At 47.9% G+C, this 27,221-nt stretch overlaps 1 protein-coding gene across 1 annotated transcript in view; it reads left to right on the top strand.

Moving 5' to 3' along the window:
• Positions 1–27,221, top strand: part of SPC24 (SPC24 component of NDC80 kinetochore complex) — an 87,561-nt gene that overhangs the window by 44,328 nt on the left and 16,012 nt on the right. Inside the window, exons 3-4 of the mRNA XM_078639996.1 lie at positions 965–1,109; positions 19,191–19,295. Of these exons, the coding sequence (XP_078496122.1) occupies positions 965–1,109; positions 19,191–19,295 (250 nt within the window). The remainder of the gene's footprint in view (positions 1–964; positions 1,110–19,190; positions 19,296–27,221) is intronic.

The raw sequence follows: 27,221 nt of genomic DNA, 5'->3' as shown, positions 1-27,221 counted from the left end.
TTCCAAAGCAGTTGGATATGATATCCTCACTGGTGAAGGAATAACCTCGTCCACTAGTATAGGCACCACATTCTGGAGTAGTCGAATCAGATGGGCATCTTCACTGGTGAAGGGTTAACCTCTTGCACCAGTATATCCACCATATCATGGAGCAGTCCGCCGAAGGAAAGTGATGGCTTGCTGCCGTCCATAGATCACTTAGATCAGGGGTTGATGTGTTGAGCCTTCTGGGTCCTCAGGAAATCTGCTACAGGAGCTACCAAGGGGCTTCTCTTGTGGTGTCATTCCTGCCACACCCCTTATTTGTCTGATTCTGATTCTCTGTAGCTAGTTGAAGAGTTGAAAGCCAGCATCTTTAGTGTTGTCCAGAGCGTAGCGAATGCTGGGTGCTAAAATGACCTGTTTCCCAGGTTATGCTGGGAAACGCGCATAATTACCCTCTCCATGCATTGCACATAGACCTCTGGCATGTCTATTCTGTAGAACTAGAAAACATCAGTTAAGCGAGACGAACTTCCCAGTAACAGAACTTGAATCGTTCAATAAAAACAAAATGTGTAGTGCTGCATTGGAATCTTCGTGTGGATTGCTCGATTGCTACCCCTCTTCCTTATTTTATTTATAAAGTTTTATATAGCTCAAGCTTGATCCCGAAGGATATCGGAGCGCTTTACAATTTTAGGCAGAGGCAAAGGTAACAAATCACATGAGGTGAAAATTACAAGTGAACAAATTACAAAAGCAAACGTTAAGTTACATGAGGCAATAGCATGAATATAATGCACCCTTACAAAATTTAAGAGCTATGAGAGCTCTATCAAGCTAATATCATGGGATAAGAGTAAGAGGGATATATTTAACAGATACAACAATTAGTACAATTTAACAGATAGCCTCTTTGCTGTCTACAGAGCGTCAACCCTCTTGATTTTCAAGTTGCTATCTTACATGCCTTTTGTTTCAGACTTGTTAAGTTTGGAGGAGGACGCTGCCCAAAAACTACTGGACACTGTTGACGAGAAGGGGCGGTGCATGGCGCAGATACGCAAAATCGAAGAAGAATTGAAAAGGGCAGGAGAGCAGAATACCAATCTTCAGACCGAAATTAAATATCCTTTGCAAAGCACAGGCGCATAGTGTGAAAAGTACTGTGACCTGATACATTTTCTATCTCTGAAGTGTTTTTCTTTTATTGTAGCGTCACGTGTGGATAAGGTCTCACTTTCTTGCATAGGAACTGTTAAGTACTGTTTTCAATGCACATTGTCGATCAAAGAAGCCTCTTGCATCCTGACTGATTTGCCCAGGGATGGCATAGCACTGCTCTCCCAAGAAAGCAGAAGTGTTTTTTTTTTTCTTGCGTGGGTGCAAATCGTTGTGTATATTTAAAAGCAGCAATAACTGAATTTCTTTTTTTCTGTTAATTATTAAAAGGAAATGGATCATTATCAACAGTAGCCTTTAAATAGCAGAAATTAAATAACGCCACTTTATGATGGGTGGCAGTGTCTTTGCTTTCACTTAGTACATTGCTGTGGCAGTTGGAAATTGATTCAGTTTTCTCCTCCTGCGATTTGGATCTCTGAACGCTGTCCTGTCCTCATCGCTAGTTTTCCCAACAGGAAAGTTGTTTACGGTTTTATGCTTTGTTTGAACTGCACTTGACATTTTTAGGCATTGAGGTAGTTCTGCAGTCCATGTATCAACATTTAGCTCTATTTTTAGTTTTTTGTCTTTCTAACTGTAGAAAGGTGTACAAATTCTGAAGGCCAGCATGCAGTAACTCTTTGTAAATGCCCTTCTCATTCACATGGGAGGAAAAACTGATTAAAACCGTATCCGCTTGTGTATTGTCTGACTAACTCGCATATAGTACATGAATTTCTTTTCTGCCAGAGAAGTAAAAAAAAAAAAAACTCGCATATAGTACATGAATTTCTTTTCTGCCAGAGAAGTAAAAAAAAAAAAAAAAAAACCTTGATAGACATTAGACACAAAGTGGGTATGCTACACCAGAGCCCCACATGGGGCCCTAGCTCAGTAATTTTCGTGGGAGAGGTAATCTTGCCACCTCAGAACATGCCTTCTGTAATGGTTATTGGAGAAATGGAGCTTCCCACAACTGTTTTTTCAACATTGATTAGCTTGTGATCGAGTGTTAAGATTGTGAATGCCTCCAGATGAGATCCTGCTACTTGCTTGGTGTCGATTTGCCCTTTGACTTCAAGGACTTTCTTGACATTATATTAATTGTTGTTCACTTGCATTGATGTTCAAGGATTTGCTATTACTCCAAACTTTAGTTGGAACTAGAGGATGAAGAGTATATTATTCCGCTTGATGCGATTCCCTACCTCATGCGTGTTGTGTACACAGACCAAACACCAAGGCATGAACTAAACTCCCCAAAACACCTGAATAATCTCATCGAGGCTCAGCTAAAGAAAGGCAACTCACTCTCTGATATAGGAGCAGTTTCGCTAAGAACCCTAGAGATGACACTGAAGAAGCATTCAGATTTGCTCCATCACGTCCACGACTTCCAGACATAGACATATATTTAGACCTCGTAAAATGAAACCTTGTTTTCCACGTCAAAATCTGCTTAATGTGGTATACCCCACTGACGTTATGACCTCATTCCATGCGAGTCTCGCCAGATTGAGTTTTCAGGGTCTACATCTCCGATCAAATATCTGTTATTTTAAAACTCTTCAGCACTGAGCACAATGGAAACCATTGTACTTGTTAAATTTACTAAAACTGCCAATAAAAATTGACCAGACTCCAGCAACAATATAAGTGGTAACTCGATGACTGATTTTAAAAAGTAAAAACCTAAAGAACAGGACCTGCTTATCTACTTCAGATTCCCTTAATGCCTCTACAGTAATTGAAAGTACCCCTCCTCTGCTTATTTGTCTGTTGCCCCCAGATCCCCCATGCTTTACAACCACTCTGATGATTGGCTTGACTGTATCACACTCCTGGTAGGCATGTTTATTTGCTTTTTGTTTTATTGAGAATCCATGAGGCATAATGAGAAAACAATGTACATGATTTAAATGAAAGTGACAAAATGCAATATAAACAATCCGCCTAAATTAACAAAACAGAGGTAATACACAGATCGATTATCGGCTTACATAGCTTATTATCTAATTGAATTGATTCTTTTAAATAATCAAATAGTTAATGTTATTAATATGAATATTATAAATACTAAGCCGGGTGCCACAAACAAAAAGGAGATCAAAAAAGAGTATGACATAAGAACATTACCATAGCCATAGTCCTGAGGACCCAATGAGCTTACTACAATCTGCTAGCCCGCCAGGCAGCCACTGGTGCCCAAATCTTCATCCCCACTTCTCTTAATTTTTTACCCTTGAGTTCATACAGAGCCGCCTCAACATTATGTATTCCTAATAGTCTGGATATCTACATTTGGAAGGTTGGGGCCTCAGTGTCTTTCCAGGCTGCTGAAATTAATATTCTAAGTACAGCTGTAGAGATAAATACTAAAGCTTCAGTCTCAATATTTAATTTCAATTTGCTTTCACATCCTATGATCATGAGTGTTGGAGACAAAGTTATCTTCGCATCCAGCAACCCCGCCCAGAATGCTTCAATCTCTGTTTTAATTGATCCAAGTTTCTCGCACTGATAAAACATATGGATAATATCAGCCAGACCTTTACAGCATCTGGGACAGTTGCTGTTCTCCCTCTTTCCCCAATCGTAAACCTTGGAGGGGGTATAATACAAGTTAAATAATGTTTTGAAGTGCTGAGCTCTTAAATTGGAGGAGCGTAGGAATCTTCCATCCATTATAAGTGCTATGTCCAAGTCAATGTCCGGATCCTCCAATTTTGAATCCCAGGCTGCCTCAGTTTAGCCCATATCGTCCTGGGATTCCTCCACAAACAGCCTGTACACTCCGTTGATTCTAGGTTCACCCCCCCTTCAGATAATCCAGTATGTTACACCCCTCCCTTAAGATGATACGAGGCCTTGTTGATCTGATTGTACTGACCACCTGAGCATATTTGTAATCTTGGCTACCCTGGAGGGAGTGCCTTTGTCTCAGGTCTTCCAGAGTTCTACACTCATCCCTGACCATAACTTGCCCCAGTGTCAGAATACCCTGTCGCTCCCAGTGTCTCCAAGACCCATCATTACTTAGGTTAGGAAAGAGGCCGAGTTCCAAAGTGGGGTGTGGTGATTATATTTAGAGATTGCTAGTGCTTTCTGAGCTGCTACCCAGACCCCCCATATCCCTTCAAGTGTCTTGTATCTCGATTTATTGTAATAGCTTCTTTCTGTTCCCTGTAATAATACCCCGGTAGCCTCACTGCCAAGCAACAATTCAAAAATATATGGGATGACATCTTGTCTACTCGGGGAGTTTACGCTATTTCCCGCGGGATCGAATAATATAGCCATCTGCGTAAGAAGACAAGACCAGTGATAATATCTGAGGTTTGGCAGTCCCAAGCCCCCCCTTTCCTGAGGCAAAGACATATATTTCATGGATCTTCTAATCTTTCCATATTGCCACAAGAAATTCATAAAGATGGATTCTATTTCTTTAATAATTTTCTCCTCTATTTTAAAGGGGATCGACCGGAATTTATATAATACCTTGGGGAATATAGTCATTTTGATGACATTGGCACGACCTATTATTGAAAGTTGTAATGTAGCCATTCTTTTCAGATTCTCCCTCATAGATTTCATAAGAGGGATGAAATTATCTCTGATTATCAACTCCGGCTGTGTGTTGATCGTTATCCCCAGATAAACCATAGAATCAACGAATCTGGAGTCTGATTTAATTCTATTCTTGGAGCAGAGCACCTGCGTCTTACCCACATTTAAGTAATACCCTGATTGTCCACCAAATTTGCTCGTAGTGTCCACCACTTCACGCATAGCCACGTCAGGATCGGTGGTAATGACAGCCAAGTCATCGGCATATGCCAAGATTTTTGTTTGAAATCCCTTCGTAACTACCGGTTTGATTGCTGTGTTATTAATTATTTGGCGTATTAGAGGATCAATATAAAGTGCGAATAAAATGGTTGAGCACGGGCATCCCTGCCTTGTCCCCCTCGTAATAAAGATTTTATCCGAGCTCTCACCCATCATTTGAATTTTCGCAACTGGGGTGATATACATTGCCTGAATAGCCTTCGGAAACCTTAGTCCAAACCCCCTTTCAGCGAGCACCCTCCACAGAAAATCCCATCTGACGCGATCAAAAGCTTTCTCCGCGTCTAGGAGGATCATTGCGACCCCCCCCTCCCCGGCAGCATGGATATCAAACAACGTGATAGCTCGTCTGATATGATCAGTGGTTCCCCTACCGGGAATAAAACCATGCTGCCAGGGAGAGACCAGGGTCCCAATGATCCGTCCCAAGCGGGTTGCCAAGATCTTAGCGTATAATTTATTGTCCGCATTTATTAAGGATATGGGTCTATATGAACCCGGATTTTCCGTGGGCTTGCCCTTTTTGTGAAACACCACTATATTGGTGCTCATCCATGACTCTGGGAATTAAGCCTGTATTTATAATCCCGTTGAAAAGGTCTAACAGAAGTGTAGATGTTTCTTCAAATAAGCATTTATAGAGTTTAATTGGTAGACCATCTGGGCCCGCAGCCTTCCCTGCTGCTAGATCTTGTAGGGCCTCCGAGAATTCATCCATGGTGATGGATTGTTCTAGAATTTCTCTATCACCCTGAGCCACTTTGGTTCCCAATCCTGTCCACTCGATCATTGGTTCCTCAGTAACCGGATCTTCCTGATACAGTGTTTGATAGTATCTTTTGAAGACGTTTATGATTTCCTTTGGCTCCTCGTAGCTCCTACCCTGCTCTTCTATGTGTGTAATAATATTTTTCGAAGCAACTTGTCTAATACGTAGTGCCAATGCTTTCCCGGCTTGTTCCCCCGTCTCATACATATTCCTTCTTTGTGCTTGATATTCAGCGGCTGCTTTTTTAGCTAATTGCTTTTGTATCTTGGCTTTAATAGTACTCACTCTTTCTAAACTTTCAGTTCCCTGCCTTCCCTGGGATATATCTTTCCTGTGCTGTTCCTCAGCCACTGATAATGTATTCATTAATTGCTCTCTCTCTAAGTTAAGTCTTTTCCAATTTCGAGAAGTGTAGCTGCTGGTTTCTCCCCTTAAGGCAGCTTTATAACTGTCCCAAACAGAGTTTTGCGATGCGCTATATCTATTTGCATCGAAAAAGGCCTGTGACCAATTCTTCATATGCGTTATATAGGTACTATCTATTAAAAGCTTCCATCGAAAGTCCATGGTCTCATTGGTTTAGCTGGTCTGTTGAGAACTATTGTTAATAACAATGGATTATGGTCTGATATTATCATGGGCAATTTGCTGATTTCTACTGTGCTAATCTCTGTGGTGGAGATCATAAAATAGTCTAGCTTGGAATATTTCTTAAATGGGTGCGAAAAATATGTGAAGCCTGAATTCCCTGATTCAATACTACCCCAGACATCCCTCAAACCGTGTGAATCCATCATTGAACGTATTGCCCGATACACCCGGGGTTTACGCCCGGTATATCCGGTTCCCCCTTCGAAATCTGCAGAGATATTAAAATCCCCACAGACCACTATGGGTGCTGGCCAACTTGCTAACTCCTTCTCCATACGGTCGAAAGTATCAGGGTCGTCGCTATTAGCCCCATAGATGCAGCAGATAGTAATGCCCAGATTCATTTCGCATAATGCCCACCGCCCCATGGTATCAGCCTTAAATCGTTTAGCTCCCCCCAGGCCCACCTTGCCAATGATAGCCACCCCCCTAATAGTAGATGTTTGGGAGGAACAAGAAAGCGTCTCGAATCCCTTTAGGTTTAACCAGTGCATTTTCCCCCATGGCAAATGGGTCTCCTGCATACACATAATATCCGTTTGTGTAAATTTGACAAATTCCTCCAGTCTTCCCCTTTTTTCCAATTGTTTAGGCTCCCTGTATTCATAGAGCAGATCCTAAGCTTTGACATACTTCTGCCTTAAATCCTTCCTTCTATTCAGCCGTCCGTTTAGCATACTGAAAACACGCTTGCCTACATACCTTGTTACAGCTTTAAATTTCAACCTGATTATAATTACAATAGTGTCATGTATTCTCTTTTTTAGGTTTACACCCCCCCAGCACCAACTCATCCCTCCCTCCCCCACCCCTTCCACCACCCAGTCCCTCCCGCCCCCTCCAACCACCCATTGAGGCATCCTGGGTCCAACCGGATCCAGGTGTGGGCGTCTATGTGGTCCGTACACCAAAGATCACTCTCAGGGCCTCTGGCCCCGCCATTAGAGAATGAGAAAAGAGCACAAAAGCCAAAAAAGAAAAACAGGGAAAAACAAATTAGAGAAATAAGAGCATAAGCCCGTATCAAAGCACTACTTGTTTTAAGAATCTCCGGCAACTAAATTTGTCCCCAATAGAATGAATATTTTTTTGTTCCTGATGTTTATCAGTTATCCTTCCTTGCAGTGTCCGATATTTCTTGCAGGTATCCTTCCGCTTGAATTTCACTATTGAAAAAGCGCGTAGTTCCTTTGAAAATTACTTTCAGACGGGAAGGGTTTTGTAGGTAAACAGTAGCACCGGCTTTTTCAAAAGGGGTGAAGAGCTGCCGTATTCTCCATCTTCTTTCGACTGTTGGATGTGCATAATCTGGTCTTACAAAAAAGAAAACTCCATTATATTCCCGCTTACTGGTAGGCCGCGCAAGGTCGTAAATGACTTCACGTAAAAGAAGGTTACCAAAATGCACCAACATTGCCCTTGGGTATTTAGTGGAGTTCTCAGTGTGTTTACGTTGTGTAAGGGGAAAGCGATGGGCCCGCTGGATTTCTTTGTCCATATCCCAGGATTGTAATTCCGGGAAAGTTTTTTTCAGAAGGTTACTTATATATCCCCTAGGATCGTTGCTCTCCACGGCTTCCGGGATACCCAGAAAGCGAAGGTTGTTTCTTCTAGAGTGGTTCTCCTGATCTTCAACCTTGAACATTAAGTCTCTAATGATCCCTTCTTGAGTTTTTTCTTGCTTTTGAAGGCAGGCAACATCTTTCTCTAAATACTCAGTACGAGTTTCCAGAGATGCCATCCTTTCCGATATCTCGGTGCAAGTACTGCCTACTTTGTTGACCACCCCTTCTAACTTCTGGATAGCGACATGATTCCTTTCACTGTCTTTCTTTGTCTTTATGGAAATCTCTGATAGTGGTCAAGATATCTTTTAAAGAAGGCTCAACCACTTTCCCTTTTCTTGCAGCCAATCCATGTTGTAATTGGTTGTCGCTCCCATTTGAGTCCTCTTCCATGTGCTGAGCCGGTACAGCTTCATCAGAATTATTGGATTTGTTCCTACTCTTGCTGGCTTGACCAGTGAAACTTCCTTGGTCTGAGCTTTCTTCAAAGTTTGACTTTTTGAGCCTTTGGTTCCTTGTTCTCCTTTTCTCGAATTTCTTTCCCCTCGGGGTATAGCCTTGATCTGAAGCGCTTGATTTCTTGGCGTCTAAGGAGTCTGTGCCTTCGGGTGTTAAACCTCGATCTGGATTAATATTATCATCGCTAATCTCACTTGTTGTAGATAAACCAGTCTCGCATATATCTGCATTCGATTCCTCAGATGGATTTTCCACTTCAGATTGTATCAATTTCGCCATAGAGGGATTACATAAGGAGCTGGGAGTCTCATTGTAGCCAGGTTGCGTTAAAAAAGACTTTGCTGATGTTTCGGGGTCTGGTTCCAGATGCATCATCGTATTCTCTTCATTCTTAGATGCTTCAGCCATTACTGGATGTTTTGAGACTTTTTTCCCCCCTTCCTTGGGTATAGGGCTAAAGATACTGGATATACTAGGCTGGAGTGTACTAGCTTGTATGGTAACTTTAGCATTTGCTTTTAGATTCTTAATAGTTTGAAGTCGCTTGGCTTTTTTTGCCATTAACTCCACATCATCATTTACTTCAATGCATTTCTCCTTCTCTTTATCCTTTCGTTGAACTTTCTCTTTTTCACCTAGGCATTTTTCATTTTTTCATTTTTTCATTTTCCATTTCCATTTCCATCTCTTTGTCTTTGTTTTTGTCTTTATCTCGGTCTTTATCTTGGTCTTTTTCTTTTTCTGAACCTTTCCCTTTTGATTTATCTTTGTCTCTATCTTTCTCTCTCCCTTTTCCTTCTTCTCGTAATTTATTTTTAATTTCCTTTGCCTTGGCTCCCCTAGTTTCTGGTCCCTTTGTCTCTGGTCGTTTATCTGTGTATTTATCCATCGGTTTGTCCGCAACACTTTCAATTTCAGGTGTGTGAGCACCCCCCTCTATGCTCTTAGAGGGTATCATTGAGTTGCCTAAATCCCTTGATAGTTCTAGTATATTCTCCACTTTTTTTTCCAGGTTAATCTCACTGCTTTATTGACCCAGTTTGCTCCTTCTGCACACTCGACACTGACACTGAAACTCCAGCTCCATGGACCGAGTCTTCCATGACTAATCTTCTATTAAATGTTTTGCCTGGGCCAAAGATTTCAATATGAAGCGGTGAGCTACTGAGTGGAGAGGCTGTGATAACAGTTTCCCCTTGAACTTTGCTGTTTAGCGCTTTCCGCACATCTCGTCCTCCTTTATGCAGCTTCACATGGACAAGAATCCGTGCCCTTGATTGTGCTTTGTATTCCCGGGGTAAGTTGTATGTGCAGTTTATCTCGCCTGCATATATGATGCAATGAGCCCCAAACTCAATTTAAATTGCCGCTTTCACCAATTGATACCTAGTAGGACCAGAGGTAGACTGTATGTTTCCATTTGTGGATTGGGTTTTCGATTTCTGCTTCAGCTGTCCAAGCGAGTTTTTGTTCTTTGCTGATCGCACTCTCATTGCAGGCAGCTGGGAAAGTATTACATTTCAACTAGTCACCTCGGCCGCAATACCTGTTGTACCGAATCTTTCAGACTGTCAAATTGTCCACCCTATTCAATTCATTTCTATTTAATTCAATTCGGGCTAATTTCAACTCCCGTTTATCCTAGCCAATAGAAACCTTGTGTGCGAAATGCTGTGGGACAAGGCACTGCAGCTGAGCAGCTGACGAGTACACAAATTGTTTTTTTTTTTCTGTCCTCGCGTATTTTTTCCTTCAAACTCGCCAATTTCCGCCAGACGAGTGATGACCGTCCCCCCCCCCCACCCCCCACGCCAGCCGACAGAAAGGAGAGAGCTCAGGGCTTTGCGCCGGATAGACCGGCAGTGAGGAGCGAAGGTCGCTTCTCCCGCTGATGCTCCATACACAACTACAGCCGGTTTGACATTTTTGACAGGGTGCTGTAGATGCAGAATACAATGCTCGGCTCTTGAAACTTCTCGTGTCTATAATATCTGTAATGCCGCTACTGCCAGTACTACCAGCGAAGTTACGGGGTTAAGAGATAGGATAATTCAGATGCCGAAAAAAAACAAAAAAAAACGTCAGAGGCAGCGGCATTCAATAACAGTTGGTAGGCGTTGGTAATGTTAGTGTTAATGAGAGCGTGGCCCCCGTTTTCTCGAAAGAACACCTTCACCAGATATCCTCGAGCTTGTGTGGAACTTATGACACAGTGTCACAATTGAGGTCGGAGACCAGGAGAGCCTTGACAATGGGAGCTACGAGTGCCCCTCCACACCTCCTCACCTCGAGTCTCCGTCCACTTGAACCCTGCCTCCGTTGCGAGACACCAATCTGCGCTTGTAGCTTGCAGCTCACCTCCCAAGGTAAACTTTCTGCGGGTCTGCTCAAGTATGCCGATACAAAGTTCCTGCAGGACTCCGTCACTCCACCCTTCCGTCGCAGAACACAGCACCGGGATGCACTTATCGTCCGGTACAGGTCCAGGAGAGCCGCTAACCTGGAGCTTTTTTTAGGTTTTGCCTGGCGAAAAGATGCGCTCTGCGCATCTTTTTCGCGCAGGCGAAAACCTGATGAGAACTGTAGTGGGGTTTGGGTCGGCCCTCGTCATTTATTGGCTGGCTCCATAAATGGAGCCTAGCCATTGGACGAGGGGCCTGTCCGTCAATGCCGGACCAGATTCGGGGGCGTTCCCGCGATTCTTTGGCTTTTGCCGACGTCACGCGACGTCAGCCGAAAGCCGGGAACGCCCCCGAATCGACTTGCAGGTAAGCGATGGTGTGTTTTGTAATTAAGAAATAACTGTGTTCAGCCTATATTGTTTATATTGTAATGTATTTATTCAAATTGCTGCAAAGGATGACTCGGCCCTTCTCTTGGTGAGGTAGACGGCTGGAGCTGCATTAACTTGGGTAATGGTAACCCCTGTTGTTAAAAATTGTACTAACCTACTAATTGTTAATCTTGGGTTCCGCGGTAGTGTGCTACTCGTGCAAAAAAGTGCTTTAATGCTTCAACAGGGGTCGTAAGCGCTATATAAAAACATTTGCAGTTTACAATTCTTAAGAAAAAGCACAGGGCCGGTTTGGAGTGCTACATAAAAACGCGGTCATTAAAAGGTTAAATCTTTCATCGTGCACTGTTCTAAAGTGAGCCCTGAAAATTAAAAGCAATGACGTGGGAAAAGAGGGGTGTGTGGGAATGTTGTAAAGCAATTAAGTTAAGCCGAAATCCGCTGCCTCCGCTGCCGAGGTTTGTGTAAAGTGAGGGATTACGGGGGACGCGGGAGGCAAAATGTGAGCTTTACGGACACCGTCCCAGAGGCATCAAGTAATGCTGGAAGTCACTTCGGCGGGTGTCTAGACAGTCCGTGATAGTGGTGACTTGTAGCTGCCCGTGTTGAGTGAGGGGAGTTAAAGTGCTGAAGCACGTTGTGCACACAGTGCAGCACGTGTGCAGTAGGGGTGAGGTGACTGCAGAACTGAGGGTGATGACTTTGGTTGGGACTCCGGATTCGTCAGTGGTGATGTGAAATGAATTCCTGTGACGAGGGTGTGGTTGCGCTGCGGTACGCTGATGAACGGGAGGTGTGTGGAAGGGCCCGTTGCCTGTGACGGGTCCCAAGGGGTGCGTGCCTACTAATGGTCGAGCTGCCTCTGCAGAAGCAGGACCCAGGGGCTGCTTACCTTGGGGCTCAGGGGTGTCTCCTTGACAGCAGGGGCCTCGCGCACCGGAGTTTCCATAACACATGCGCACCGAGGCAGCCTTATCGCCGAGAGAAGGGAAGGGTCTGTTCACTGCGGGAAGCCTGGGTCCCGCCGACACCCCAGCAGGCAGTGGGGGATTGTCAACACCACGGTGGGCGGGCTGCACTGGCCCAGGCAGAGGGGGGACCCTGTGATGGGTAAAGGTGCTTGTAGCAGCGCCATGTCGCTGAGGGGCGTCAGTTGCTTTGGAGCACACAAGACCACAATTCCCAGAATGCACTGGTTTTTATGTAAGCCTAGGACTGGAAACAAGATGTCATGTCAACACCCACCAGAACCTCTACAGAAAACATTTAGCTGCCAAGTTCTAAACAGCAAGCCCGGCCGGGGAGACGCTATGCCCCCTCTGCTCGGCTCCTCGCTGTGGCTGAGATGCATTAACCATTAACCCCTCTTTGTCGCACTTGCGTTTTTGCTGACTTTAGTAGGGGCTGGGGCACTTTCGCGACTTATTGTGAGAGGTGGGTGGTCCCACTCATAACGATGCAGCTACGTTTTAAGGCGCTGCTAATTTAATCTGGAACACAAAAATGCTTATTTGTGATTCAGTGGCAACCCTTCGTGCTTTTAAAGGCCATGTGTACATTGAACCCCGCTCCCCCGCTTCACCCCACAAGGATTGGTATAGTCCACTTGCCATTCCCATGCCGCTCTGCGCCTGGAGCCCTCGCCGGGCGGCGGTGTTGTTGTGTCTGGGGAAAGGGTCCGAGTGCGCTGCCCTGTGGTTTATTCTCAGCGTGGACAGGGAAGCCCCCCCCCCCTGCGCTTGTTTTTGCTGTGGGAAAGCGAGTCTTCATTACCTCCTTGCCCAGGCGCCAATGCTTATTGTGTCCAGCCAGCCTCTTTCCGTGTTTTACTTCTTCACAGAACAGCAGTTTGTGGCCGCTTGATGCCACATTCGGGACCTTGCATCAGAATCCAGAGCTAGGCTTTAGGGCACCCGAGGCAGGCGCGGCACTGGAATCCCCAACACTTTACATCCTAAAGCTGCCAAGTTTTATTCAGTGACGTTCAACTACCAAATGCGGGACACATTTCTGTGAGTAAAACCGAGCGACCATTAGCATGGAAAGAGATATATATATCGGAAAATGTACCCTTTTGAGCAATGAAAAGCTCCACCTTCCAGTTTTAGTAACTAATAGACACCGTTCTGCTTAAACAGGATCAAAGCAAGCTTCCCTCACGGCATGTTACTGACATACCATACATGCGTCATTGGTGAGCACAGCATACACATACACGCACCGTTCCACTCAAAAATCCCCAAACTTTTCACCGTGTGATTCCTTCGCAGTACCAGTGTATACTTTACTCACACGCTGCACAGACCGTAGCTGTGAAAGCTTCCCTGGCATGCGTCCTTCCAACACGTCACATGTGGTATGGGAAGAGAGACGGACGTGAAGGATGGAGGGGGTGGTAAACAAACTGCACCCATGTCCTGCGCTCATTGTTCTAGTTTTGCGTTGCCATCAGTTTCGCTTTTCATTCATCCTGGCACTCGGGAGAGTGGCATTGTGGTTTCACTCTAGCCTGTTTTTGCCAAAAAGGGCACTCTGAGATCTTTTATAAGTTAGATGTCTTTGTCAGCAGATCTTGGGTTTTCTAGACGAAAGCATGCATTTCCAAAGGCCCCTCATACCAGTGTCCAGACTTGGAGGTAAATAACTATATGAATATTAGAAACCATGTTACATGTAAATAATGCATTCATTCCAAACATACTCAGTGTGTGTGTGCCACTCCCCGCATTCTACCCAAGAGGCGCACTGAGTGAGTGTGGACATGTTGTAATGAGGCTGGTGCCGAATGCAGCGCACTGCTCCGAGCTCTGCCACAGGAGCCTTCACCTGTGTCAAAAATAGGAACACAAGTGATTCCTGTGTCTTTTACCCTGTGCATGGTTGTGTCTGACTGGGGCAGAAAATACGCCACCCCATTTGCTGATCGCGGCAGTTTTTAACTTGTGAAGGGCAGCTGTGTGGATGTTTTGCAATGGATGGGAGACTGCATGCATGTGTACTCGCTGCGGGCAATGTTTGTGGAAAAAGTTGTCAAATTAACAGTAAAGCCAGGCTCGCCAGGCCATAAAAAAGGCCCACAAACAGCCAAACAACCAGCTCACACACTGACTTGTCGGACCAGTTCTTCTGCACTGCCAGTTTGCCCTGTAGGTCAGCTGGACCCAGGCCCCAAGGATGCAAGCAAGTCTAACAGGAATGATTTGGCGACACCAATTCCCAGAACTTGCGCTACAGTCTACACATTTTTACAAGCGGAGCAATCTCTCCCTCATCCAGTGGTGGGTGTAATCAAGGTATTCAGCAGAACCCGCCTCTCTGTTCTTCAAGTAGATGTGCTTGGGTGTCATCAGACATTTGCAAGTGCATCTGATGTTGTTCTGATATTTGAGCCTGGGGTGGGTGTAGCCATTGAAGGGCAGAGGTGAGAGGGAAGGCACCTGTTGTACTCCCTGTGAAACTCTGAGAACATATTTCTGTTGATCTAATTCAAGATTTCTGGCTGCAGTTGAGGAGGAAGTGTTGAATCTACTCATAGGCCATATGTAGCTCCCCTCCCCAGACCTAAAGCCTCTTTAGCAGAATGGCGTGGCCTACTGCATAGGTTGCTGAGAATCCTTGAGATGGTGGCCTGGCATTAATGGCGGGTGGTTAGATGATAATGTACTTGCTAAAAAGATTCAGTGCCTCTGTCTTGTCGGAAGCCCAACTGGAGGATTTGCACAATTTGATTTCTTTTCACTCATTTTAGCAGCTGTGTGTTTTCTCTTCATGTACCCCTGTTAAGAATTGTGTCTGCCTATGCAGGCTGGAGATGAGTGAGGGGGGCACAAATTTAAGAATGATTGTGGCAGGGCATCAAAAGGAAATGCTGCTCAGGGTGCCAATTGTGTCAGACGTCTAGACTAAAAATATTGTGACTGCTTCATGCACGCTGAATCTGGGATGTGTGCCCGTCAGATCGACAGCAGCTCTGTCTGTTGCTAGTGTTACATTATCATATGTTCAGGGATTGGTCGTGGTGCCCAGATGGTGACCTTTGTTTGATAATGTCATTAAAAAACTCAACGTTCACTCACTGTTGGTGTCTTGTATTGCGGTATTATTGCGTTACTTATGTCCCTTAAGTGTGTGTTTGTGTGTGTATACATACACCGTATGTATTGTAATCTATGTGGTTTGATAGCTCAATCGGTCGCTCATTCAGCGCTGCATTTTAGCCCCGGTCATGGCGCTCGAGAGTGGACATTGCCATTGATTGGCCGCCGCCCGTGGGATGCAGTGGTTCAGATGCGTTTCGGGCCCCAGAGGGGGGAAGGGAGGGAGACCTTGTTTTGGAGTTGAGGTTTGCTTTGTTTTTTCTCGGATGCGGTGACAGAACTCCTCTTCTGTTTGCCATAGTCTCACGGTCATGATGACAAAGGTGACACGGCGCAGGGCTGGGCTTGCCAACCCGACACACAATATAATCCGTTAGGGCCTTCAGAAAGATGTTCAATGTATTTTATTGTGACGAAAATCCAAGAACAGAAGTGAAATATTAACATATTTTTGTGACATTTGTAATAAAGCTTGAAACATTTAGAGAACATATTTGATCCAGTTGTTGAATGGTTGCACAGATTGATGCTGTGGTGGCGCCGAGTGATGCTGTGGTAACGCATAGTGAGGTTGTGGTGCCCCTGAGTCATGCTGTGGTGGTGCTGAGTGATGCTGTGAATTGTTTCCCCTCGTTTTTGTGTCCTTCTGCCCTCTGTCTGCCTGGTGTTTTGTGCCGTTCCTCCACCTGAACTGAGCCCTTTAAAATAAGGCCATGCTCCAAAAAGTACCGCAGCCCCCTGCCCTGAACCATAAAAAACTGCCCCCTACCTCCGTGAAGTACTCTGACTCTGCTCCCTACCCTCCCTTGGCGCCTAAAACTGTCCCCTGCCATGCACCCTACAACGCCTCGACTTAGTAAACTGTCCCTTCTCTGTGTGCTTCGAGGCCGTAAAATGTAAGCCTAGGCACAAATGGATGGTTGGATTTGTGGGGTAAAGTTTTATTTAATGTGATTTTATGTAGCGCAAACTTTACCCGAAGGTGTCACAGCGCTTTACATAAGAACCAGTTGCCAAACCTAAGGACTTTGATTTACATGCGTTAAGTAAAAGATACAAACAGGAAAACAATTGAAATGTACTAGATGTAGTCACACAAAGAACAGACTGTTGATTCTCGTTATATTTCTATATACATATGGAAGGGATATGAATAGATGTACTGCAAGAGTCACATAGGAATGTTAGAGTAGAAAGGTCTACTGCATATACTAGTGAATACAGTCATCTCTATATACAGAAAAAATGAGTTATATTTAGAGGGGTCGGAGTGGGACGCAGTGGGTGGATGGATGCATGATGGATGGATGTATGCATGATGCATGGATGTATGGGTGGATGCATGGATGGGTTGTTGGTTGGATGGGTTGGTGGATTGCATAAATTGTTGAGGGATTGGCTGTATATATGCATCTATCCATCCACCCATCCATGCATCTATCCATACACCCAACCATACACCCATCCATGCATGCACCCATGCATGCACCAACTCATCCATGCAACATTACAACAAGAGCCCGCAGCTCTCCTTCGTCTCTCCTCGCCCCCCCTTCCCTGAGCCCGCAGCTCTCCTTTGTCTCTCCTCGCCCCCCTTCCCCGTGCCCTGCCATTGTAAATGACAATGCCATTTATTTATGTTAAAAAAACATAAATAAAAAAAATGTCAAGAGCAATGCCAATAGCTCTAACTTTAACAAAGGCAAAACCATTGCATTGTAAATGCTTGTTCTCACTTCCCTCCCAGGACACCAGGACCTCGTCACATCGCTCCGCGGAAGGCTCACCACGCTGCCGCCTTGACCAGGTAAAAATATGACCAGCTTCTTTATTTCACTTTTCTTTAATCTCCTTAACTCAGCTCGGCTCTAGTCTCAGTTTAGCTTAGCAGAGCCATAGTGAAACCACGGCAAAACACAGTACATGTTTAAATTCTAAGGCAGAGCACAGAGACCCGTGAGAGTGATACAGCAGCGTCCTCTCAATCAGGCGCCATCTTGCCTCGGATGGGTTTTCTCTGTGTAGTTTCTGTAACGCCAGAGCATTAGACAGGCATGTTTATTTGCTATGTGAGCTCAATCATAGATTTGGAGATCTACCCGGAGATAACATGAAGAATCTCAAGAAATAGTTAATGAAGACATATGGGTATCTAACCAAGTGAATGTGGGATGTGTTGTGGTTGTTTCAGAATTGGCTTCTCCTAGTTCTTGCCATTTCTTGCTATTCATGCTTCCTCTTGGTTGAAAATAACTAGTTTGAGATTTGAGACACATCTAGGCTATGTATCTGCTTTGTTCAGGAAGTTCTCTGTTTGGTTTTCAAGCTGATTGTAGAATTTGCCACAAAGAAGCTGGAGTGGCTACGAAAAAGGCTTGGGAAAAGGAGACTGTCACGAATCTCTTTGCAAGTTGGCAGACATGCAATGTTCAGTTTATCTAGCATTTTTAAGGCCTGGAACACTTTTTTTTTTTTTTTTTCTTCTTCTTTTTTTTAGAAGGAAGTTTCTTTCTGTAAAAGTGTTTAAGACCGCACATTGGTGGATGCATCCAATGTTCACAAATTAATTGAAGATTCTTCCTTTGATGGAGAACATGGATTACGAGTAAATAGCTTTTCTCTCATTCTCTTTTAAATCTTTTTTTATTTCATTTTAATCAAGGTTGCAAATCATTGCGTGGGTTAACTGACTATATAAAGTCAGACACTTTTCAAACACACTGGCCCAGCATCCATTTGCAGTACTGGGTAAGTATGGGTGGTTTGAGAATAATGCAGGGCATTTTTAGCTGTAGCATATCCCCTCTCCTCACTCCCTCCTCCAATCACTAACCTCAGTGACCTCCAACTTTGTTGAGGAGTACCTCTCCCTCCAATGACTTCATCCCAATACTAGATACTTCTTTAATTGTCTCGAGATCCCCCCCCCCCCCCCCCCACCCACCCCCCTTCCTTAGGGTACCCGCGGGCAAGCCTTCTCAATTCTGGGCAGGCCCAACCTTATTGCTGTGTTTGACGTGAGAGGTGGCTTGTGAATGGTGCACACGTGTCTGATATTAGACAAGGCAGAAGTTGTTGGATCCAAGAACCATTCATGGTAGATGCAGCGTGTGTTCCAGCTTCTCTGATAAATGTTGTGGGTGAAGTCTGTTTTCACAAGTCGCCATATTTTATGTGTTGTGGTTCTTGCTATCTGTTTGTGTGCGATTTCCAACAAATCAGTAATGGACTGGTTTTGTTGTGGATCCAGACTTGTGGAATTATCCTCACCGTAACTCTTCTTCTATGCGATGTGAATGCACAATCTAGTGCGGAGTGCAATATTGAACACCTTGTGACAAGGTGCCAGTTACAATCCTCTTGTTCTACAGCATAACCTATGCAAGTTTCGATGGGTTTCCTTATTTAGCTCACGCAGCTTTATGACCTCTTGTGCTCTCGGTAGAAAAGGGTTCAGTTACTTTCGGATGCCTGACTTGTTTCAGGAGTAGTTCATACAGCCTCCACGCCTCCTGGTTTTGAATGTTTTTTGTTTGTTAGGATGTTCTGCACAATGCAGAGCAGCGAGGCCGCATTATGCTGTATCCCTCGAACTCCATTCAACAGGACTTGTTGGGTGCACTCATCACTGTTGTACTTAATGGGCTTGTCAATTTGCTTTTTTTTCTGACTACTCCATTTCAGAATACATTTTGATGTACCGGCTTTTAATCTGCCCTTGGAATGTTTTGTCCAGAATTGCAAGAATCCGTAATGTGAGGGAAGTATTTCTATTAACCAAATGATGGAAATGCAAAACAGAATGTCTGCATCCTCTGTATAATCCCAAATAAAATTTTTCCTTACATCGTTTGAATTACATTTTTGACAAAAGAGCTGGAAGAACTTAAGGAAATGGAAACCGAAATGCAACTGATGCAGCAAGAAGTGAATGAGGACACCACTGAAGTGATTCCCTCTGCACGGTCAGTCCTGAAGGGTGACTTTGCCTTTCTCGAGCCTTAGTGCTCATTTTTAGTGGGTGCAGTGTGCTCGGGTACTGTATATAATTACAGTGGAATTAGCAATGATTTTTTTCTTTATCGGATAATGTCTTAAGAATTTGTTGCCCCGTTTGCCTATTTGAGAGAGCGAGTTACTGTAGAATTTCAGTGACTGGTGTAATATTTTTGCAGTTGAGGACCGTGTCAAACTTTTTTCCAAAGACTGCCTGCTTGAACCCGGATACAGCCTAGATGGAGTATAGTTTATTCAGTCAAGGAAAGAGAGGGTGGGTATTTGTTTATCTTTAAAGAGATGTATCTGAAAGAGACACGTTAGTATTAGATTCCTGTAATCGTGGGCTGTCGGCGGACTGGAAAAGCAGGCGAGGAGGCCGGATATAGTGGGCAATAGTGGTCTTTTATTGTACTCTTAACAGTCTTAATACACGAGATGGAACACTATGGGCTGTGAAGTCTTCTCCGGTCGCCTCTTGAAGGAAAAGGGGTTCCAGCGGTGTCCTGTGTCTTGGGTGTAGACTTCCGTCGTTCACTGGGAAGGCTCCTCGGAGGGCAGTAAGAGAATAGAAAAGGAGCCGTTAGTACACCGGACTAGAGGCCTGAAACCGCATACCGTAACCCGGAGTATAAAGGTAGAAAGGATCGTGAGGAAGGGGGGGGGGAAAGGGGGCGTAGGAAGCGGTAAAGAGGAAGGGTGCTCGGAAGGGTTTCGTGAAGGGGGAGGGTATAAGTTCTCTGTACAGTGCTCAGTGTTTGTGCGCTATATACAAGGTGGGTTTTCTCTTAAAGTGGACGTGTCTATGGGAGAGGGAATATTTACAGGGGGGAGGACTTGCTATATACACAGTGCACCTAACTTGCTAAAGGAAGAAAGCTGGTACTCACGCGCTCCGCCGTAACTCTCCTCCGAGTTACGGCCGCTCTTCAGCCACCTCCGTGGGACTCCACCAGTCTTCCGACCACTCCTCAGCTTCTCCACTCCCGTCTTCTCCTTCCGCCTCCACGCCAGCCGAAATCTCCTGCCACGATACTCCGACGCCGGTTGTGTCTCGTCTTCCGTCTTTTCTGTGTCCGGTCGGCAGCCGGGAGGTGGGACTTCCGGGGTCGGGGAAAGGTCCTTCCGGTCCGTGTTCTTCTCTGATTGGGTCCTGACCCGGAGAGGGAGGCGGGTGTTCCGTTGTCAGGGACGCGGTGATGGTTGTTTCGGTTTGTTGGTCGGGCGGAGGGCGGCACTTCCTCACCGCATCCTGGAAGGGAGAGCAGAGGAGGGGTGATGTTCGTGCTGGGGTAAGTAGGGGGCTCGCGGCCCGCGGGGAAACGTCACATTCCCTTCCCCTAGCTGTCCTTCTAGTACGGGGGGTGGACAAAGGGTGGCGTGAGAGGAAGTCCGCATTGCCCTGGTCTACCCCTTTCCGATGTACCGTTGTGAAACGGTAAGGCTGGAGCGACAGAAACCAACGGAGGACCCGGTCATTGTGTCCTTTGTTCCGAGCCATCCACTCCAGGGGTGCATGATCAGTATAAATGGTAAATTCCCGACCCTCCAAGTAACAACGGAGACTCTCTACCGCCCACTTGATAGCCAAGGCTTCCTTCTCCACCACGGCATAGTTCTTTTCTCGAGGGAATAGTTTCCTACTGAGGTATAGGATGGGTTTTTCGTTCCCGAAGGGGTCTGTTTGGGATAGCACCGCCCCTAGTCCTTGTTCAGAGGCATCAGTCTGGAGCAAGAAGTGTTGGGAGTAATCAGGACTCACCAACACAGGACTTGATGTCAGGGCGTTTTTCAAGTCATTAAAGGCATGCCACATTAAAGGCGATGGAGTCCGGAGTACGGACTCTGTTTTAGTGGTTTTTTTCAACAGGTCGGTGAGAGGCGCTGCTCTTTGTGAGAAGTTCGGTACGAACCGTCGATAATAACCCAAGAAGCCTAAAAACGCCCGAAGATCTCTTTTTGTCCGAGGAAAAGGGAGGGATTGGATGGCTTCGGTCTTGTTTTTCTGGGGTCTGATCAAACCCTCCCCCAGGAGATATCCTAGATACTTGACCGTCTGGGCTGCTAGGGTGGTTTTTGCAGGGTTTATCGTGAAACCATAAGACCCTAGTGAAGCGACGACCTTGGAAAGGTGATCCAGGTGTTGTGTCCAGTCGTCACTGTAAATGACAATATCATCCAGATAAGCGCCCGCATACAAGGTGTGTGGTCGCAGGATGTGGTTCATTGCCCGTTGGAATGTCGCGGGTGCGCCATGTAGGCCGAAAGGGAGTACCAAGAACTGGTACAATCCTTCGGGGGTGGAAAACACCGTCTTCTTTCTGTCCTCCTCCCTGAGGGGGATTTGCCAGTACCCCTTGCAGAGGTCTAGCGTGGAGATATATCTGGCCTTCCCTATGCGTTCGACCATCTCGTCGACGCGGGGTAAGGGATACGTGTCGAAGGAGGATATCTTGTTGACTTCACGGAAGTCGATACAAAACCTGACGGACCCGTCAGGTTTGGGTACAAGGACGATTGGGGAGTTCCAATCGCTCACTGAGGGTTCTATTATGCCCATCTCCAGCATTTTTTCGGTTTCCCTTTTTATGATCGCTCGGCGGGCTTCGGGGACTCCATAGGGTCGTTGCTGGACCACCTTCCCAGGTACCGTTTGTATGGCGTGTTCTGTGATGGTGGTATGGCCGGGGGCGGAGGAAAACACCTGTCGTAATGGATACAGGACTTCCTGGAGGTCATGTCTCTGCGACATGGGTAAGTCGGGATCGATGCAGGGGGTAAAGGAGAGGGGGCCACCAGGAAGAGAGGTAGACAGGACGGGACGAGGGCCCTCCCATTTCTTTAGAAGGTTCACGTGGTATATTTGTGTGGTACCACGTGTGGGGTCCAGCTCTATCTCGTAAGTGACAGGGGTCACCTGGCGAAGGATGGCGTATGGACCCTGCCACTGCCCGAGAAGCTTTTGGTCCGAGGAAGGCATCATCAGTAGAACCCAATCCCCTATGGCAAAGACCCTCGGTTTCGTACCCTTGTCGTACTGTCCCTTCTGTTTGTCTTGGGCGTTTTCTAAGTTTTGGCGGACGATGTCCCGTAGGACGGACAAGTGTGTTTTGAGGTTGTCCGCATATTCGGGGAGGGGACGGGTACGGTCGGGTTCTGCCTCCCATGCTTCTTGAGCCATGTCCAAGAAGGTACGCGGGGGTCGGCCATACAGCAATTCGTAGGGTGAGTAACCTGTGCTGCTCTGGGGGGCACAACGTATAGCGAACAACGCCAGGGGTAGCATATCCTCCCACTTTTTTGCTTCCAACCCCAGCAGTTTTTTTAAGGTCTGTTTCAGCGTGGCGTTGTATCTCTCAACCAGCCCATCGGTTTGCGGATGGTAGGCTGAGGTCCTGATCTGTTTAATCCCTAGTTGGGAGCAGACTTGCCTCATCAGAGCCGAGACAAAGGGTGTGCCCTGATCGGTCAGGATCTCCCGGGGAAACCCTACCCTAGAAAACACTGAAACGAGGGCCTTGGCGATGTTCTGTGTTGTGGGTTGGCGGAGGGGTAGGGCTTCAGGGAAGCGTGTGGCATAGTCCACGATGACTAGGGCATAACGGCAGCCGCTTCGGGAAGGCAACAGGGGCCCTATAATGTCCATCCCTACTCTACTGAACGGGACATCAATAACTGGAAGGGGCCTTAGGGGTGCCCTGGGGGGTCGATACCTGCTGTTTTTTTGGCATACTGGGCACTCCCTACAATACGTCTTGACGTTTTGGTAAACCCCGGGCCAATAAAACTTGTCTAGGATCATTTGACTGGTTTTTTCGTCGCTGAAATGACCCCCCAGGAGGTGGCTATGGGCAAGGTACAGGACTTTTTCTCGAAAGGGACCCGGGATCAGGAGTTGGGGGTTTTTGTTGGGGCCCTCCCTTGCGGTACAACAACCCCTGTTTCTTGAAGAAGTGGGGACCTACGGTCAGGGGATCCTCGTTGTCTAATGCTTTGTCCCACGCCTCCTGTAGAACAGGGTCTTCTCTCTGTGCTGCCCTGAAGTCCCTGTCGGTCTGCCAGGGATGGTCGTCTGGGACCACCGGGAAGACGCCGATGTGCCCTCTCTTTTCCTTCTTCTTCTGTGCTTTTGTTTTCGGGGTTCTGGGTTCCTTCGTGAAGGCGGACACGCCCTGAGGAAATGGTGCTTCTTCCCACCATTGGGGTCAGGGAATCGGTTGTGTCCTGTAGAAGACTAGGCAGGCCGGAATAGTCACTTCCAAGGATGGCCTGTTCTGGTAGGGCTGGTACTAGGCCTACTGTGAGGGTGGTTCCGGGATCCTTAGGGTGACTGACATGTACTTGGGTGGTGGGATATCGTTTCGTATCGCCATGGACACATTGAATGGCGACCATACCAGACGGAGGACTCACAGGGTGGTGCATGTCCTGAGGTCTGAGCACGCTCTGTCGACAGCCCGTGTCTGCCAGAACCATGAGTGTTTGTCCATCAATGTTTACCGGACAATGGAATGGGGGAGGTGTCGCACCAGGTGTCGAGCATACATAGTTGCGGGCGAGGCCGACCTCCATCGGCTCTTCCTTGTGGGGGCACACTCGAGCAATGTGACCGAAGCCCCCACAGCTGTAACATTGGGGACCTGGGTTGGGAGGTCGCGGCAACAGAGGGGCGGGATACATGGGGAGCGGCTCCGGTCTTCGTGGTAGTGGTGGGCGTGGCGGCCGGACGGCCGCTGAGGGATGTGCTTTATGTGAGTGGTCCTCTCTTCCACGTTGCACCTCCTGGGCGCGACTATAGGCACTTGCGATTTCCACAGCGGCCTCAAGAGTAAGACGAGCATGTTGTCGTACCCATCGCTGAGTGGCGGGGTACAAAGACGTTAAGAACTGTTCGAGGTATATCTTCTCGAGGATCTCCTCCTTAGTGGAGGCTTCGGGTCTCAGCCAGCGATTGGTCAGGTCTTTGATCTGAAACGACAGGGCTCTGGGGGTCTCTTGGGGTCCTTCTTTGGCCTGGCGGAGTCGTACTCGATAGGTTTCGTCGTCTATGCCCAGCCGCTCAAGTATACACTTCTTGATGTCGGCGTATGGAGTGTTGCCCTGTATGTTCGCTTGTTGATAAGCTGATTGTAGGTCGCCGGTCAGCAAGGGACCTAGATAATGGCCCCACCGGTCGACGGGCCATGTGGCGGCCTGTGCTAGCCGTTCGAAGTTTGTAAAGAAGAAGTCCGGGTCCTCCCCGGGCACGTACTTCTGGAGGACCACGGACGGTAGGGAGGTCAGGGGCCTCTGATGACCCAGTACATCGGTCAATTTGCCCATGGCTTGCTCGTGCGTGTCCCCCTGTCCCTTCAACACATCGTTGAGGATGACCCCTGTCATCCTCAGCGGTCTTCAGGAACTGTTCCATCATTTTACCCATTTGTTCCTGGGTTTCGGCCATCTTCTTTATCACGGCCTCCATACCTCCAGGTGATCCCACTTCTGACACCAGATGTAATCGTGGGCTGTCGGCGGACTGGAAAAGCAGGCGAGGAGGCCGGATATAGTGGGCAATAGTGGTCTTTTATTGTACTCTTAACAGTCTTAATACACGAGATGGAACACTGTGGGCTGTGAAGTCTTCTCCGGTCGCCTCTTGAAGGAAAAGGGGTTCCAGCGGTGTCCTGTGTCTTGGGTGTAGACTTCCGTCGTTCACTGGGAAGGCTCCTCGGGGGCAGTAAGAGAATAGAAAAGGAGCCGTTAGTACACCGGACTAGAGGCCTGATACCGCATACCGTAACCCGGAGTATAAAGGTAGAAAGGATCGTGAGGAAGGGGGGGGGGGAAAGGGGGTGTAGGAAGCGGTAAAGAGGAAGGGTGCTCGGAAGGGTTTCGTGAAGGGGGAGGGTATAAGTTCTCTGTACAGTGCTCAGTGTTTGTGCGCTATATACAAGGTGGGTTTTCTCTTAAAGTGGACGTGTCTATGGGAGAGGGAATATTTACAGGGGGGAGGACTTGCTATATACACAGTGCACCTAACTTGCTAAAGGAAGAAAGCTGGTACTCACGCGCTCCGCCGTAACTCTCCTCCGAGTTACGGCCGCTCTTCAGCCACCTCCGTGGGACTCCACCAGTCTTCCGACCACTCCTCAGCTTCTCCACTCCCGTCTTCTCCTTCCGCCTCCACGCCAGCCGAAATCTCCTGCCACGATACTCCGACGCCGGTTGTGTCTCGTCTTCCGTCTTTTCTGTGTCCGGTCGGCAGCCGGGAGGTGGGACTTCCGGGGTCGGGGAAAGGTCCTTCCGGTTCGTGTTCTTCTCTGATTGGGCCGGTCCGTGTTCTTCTCTGATTGGGTCCTGACCCGGAGAGGGAGGCGGGTGTTCCGTTGTCAGGGACGCGGTGTCCGTGTTCTTCTCTGATTGGGCCGGTCCATGTTCTTCTCTGATTGGGTCCTGACCCGGAGAGGGAGGCGGGTGTTCCGTTGTCAGGGACGCGGTGATGGTTGTTTCGGTTTGTTGGTCGGGCGGAGGGCGGCACTTCCTCACCGCGTCCTGGAAGGGAGAGCAGAGGAGGGGTGATGTTCGTGCTGGGGTAAGTAGGGGGCTCGCGGCCCGCGGGGAAACGTCACAATTCCTTACCTTAGAATATCCCCAGGCGTCAGACTGGATCCGGAAATTTTTGCGTAGCATTACCCTTGCGCGTCGGTAGGCGTCGTCTGCGGCTCCGCGTCCGTCGTGGGCGCCGTGATGACGTCGTCGGAGTACTTAGACGCCGCCTCCGCGTGCTGACGTCAGTTCTTCTTTTTCCCGCGCCAGCAAGCGCAGATCTGGAAAAAGCAGTAACCCTAGTCAATTTTGACTAAACTTTTTTTGATCCTTTTTGATTACTATTTCGAAGTCTCTCGACTCCGAAAAGGTGCCGATAGGGATGCCCGGCTTCAAACCTTGTGACGATTGCGACCAGCTGATGTCGGTCACGGATCCTCACCGCGTCTGTTTGTCGTGTTTGGGCGTCGACCACGACAACAAGGCCTCCTCCGACTGCCAGGCGGGAGCGGTCCCGTAGGCGCCTCGAACTCCGGCAGTCGGCCCCGCGCCGTGAGAGGTCCCGATCCCATGGGAGGTCGAGGGACAGGTCGCGGGCCCGGAGCCACCACAGCTCCGAGAGTAGGCCGCACTCCTCCGGGTCGAAGTCGTCGTCAGGTAAGAGGCACAAGAAGTCCAAGCGACTCCCCCCCGACGCTCGCGCGATGCGGCCGGGGGTTCGGGTGACACCGCCCACGCGGCTCCGTCGGAGTCGCGGGCGCCGCGTCCAGCCCCATACCCTACGGTCCCTGGGCTCAACGCGTCGCCGGAGGAGGTCGAGCGCTTCCTCATGGCCATGAGGAAACTCTCTCCTCCGACGGGCTCCGCGGCGCCTCCGGGCCCAGCGGACCCGTCTGGGAGCCCTAGCGGGTCGGCGGCTCCGGCCCCGACGCCGTCGGGTGCTCCGGCCCCGACGCCGTCGGGTGCTTCGGCCCCGACGCCGCCGATGCCTTCGGGCCCGGCGCCGCAGGTCACTGTTATCCCGACGCCGCCGGCGCCTTCGGGCCCGGCGCCGAGGGGTCCAGTTGTTCCGACGCCGCCGGCGCCGCAGGACGCCGCTGGTCCTCCTTCGGGATCTGGTTCGTCGCCGGTGGATCTGACGACCTCCCCGGCGTCCGACCCTCAGGTGTCGCCTCTGGTGCCGTCCTCGGGCGGCGCCGACCCCGGTCCTCCTTCCGTTCCTGTTCAGCCGTCGGGACGGCCCCGTTGGGCGCCACTCCAGACGCCGTTGGGTGATTTTCACTTTTATGAACAGGCCCCATTGGTTGAGGACCCTGAATTTCAGGAGATGGGTGAAGGAGAGGACTGGGAGGGGTCTGAGGACCCTC

Source organism: Lissotriton helveticus, chromosome 1_1 (assembly GCF_964261635.1).
Source record: "Lissotriton helveticus chromosome 1_1, aLisHel1.1, whole genome shotgun sequence".
Taxonomy (NCBI): Eukaryota; Metazoa; Chordata; class Amphibia; order Caudata; family Salamandridae; genus Lissotriton; species Lissotriton helveticus.
This window is presented reverse-complemented; position numbering and strand designations above follow the sequence as displayed.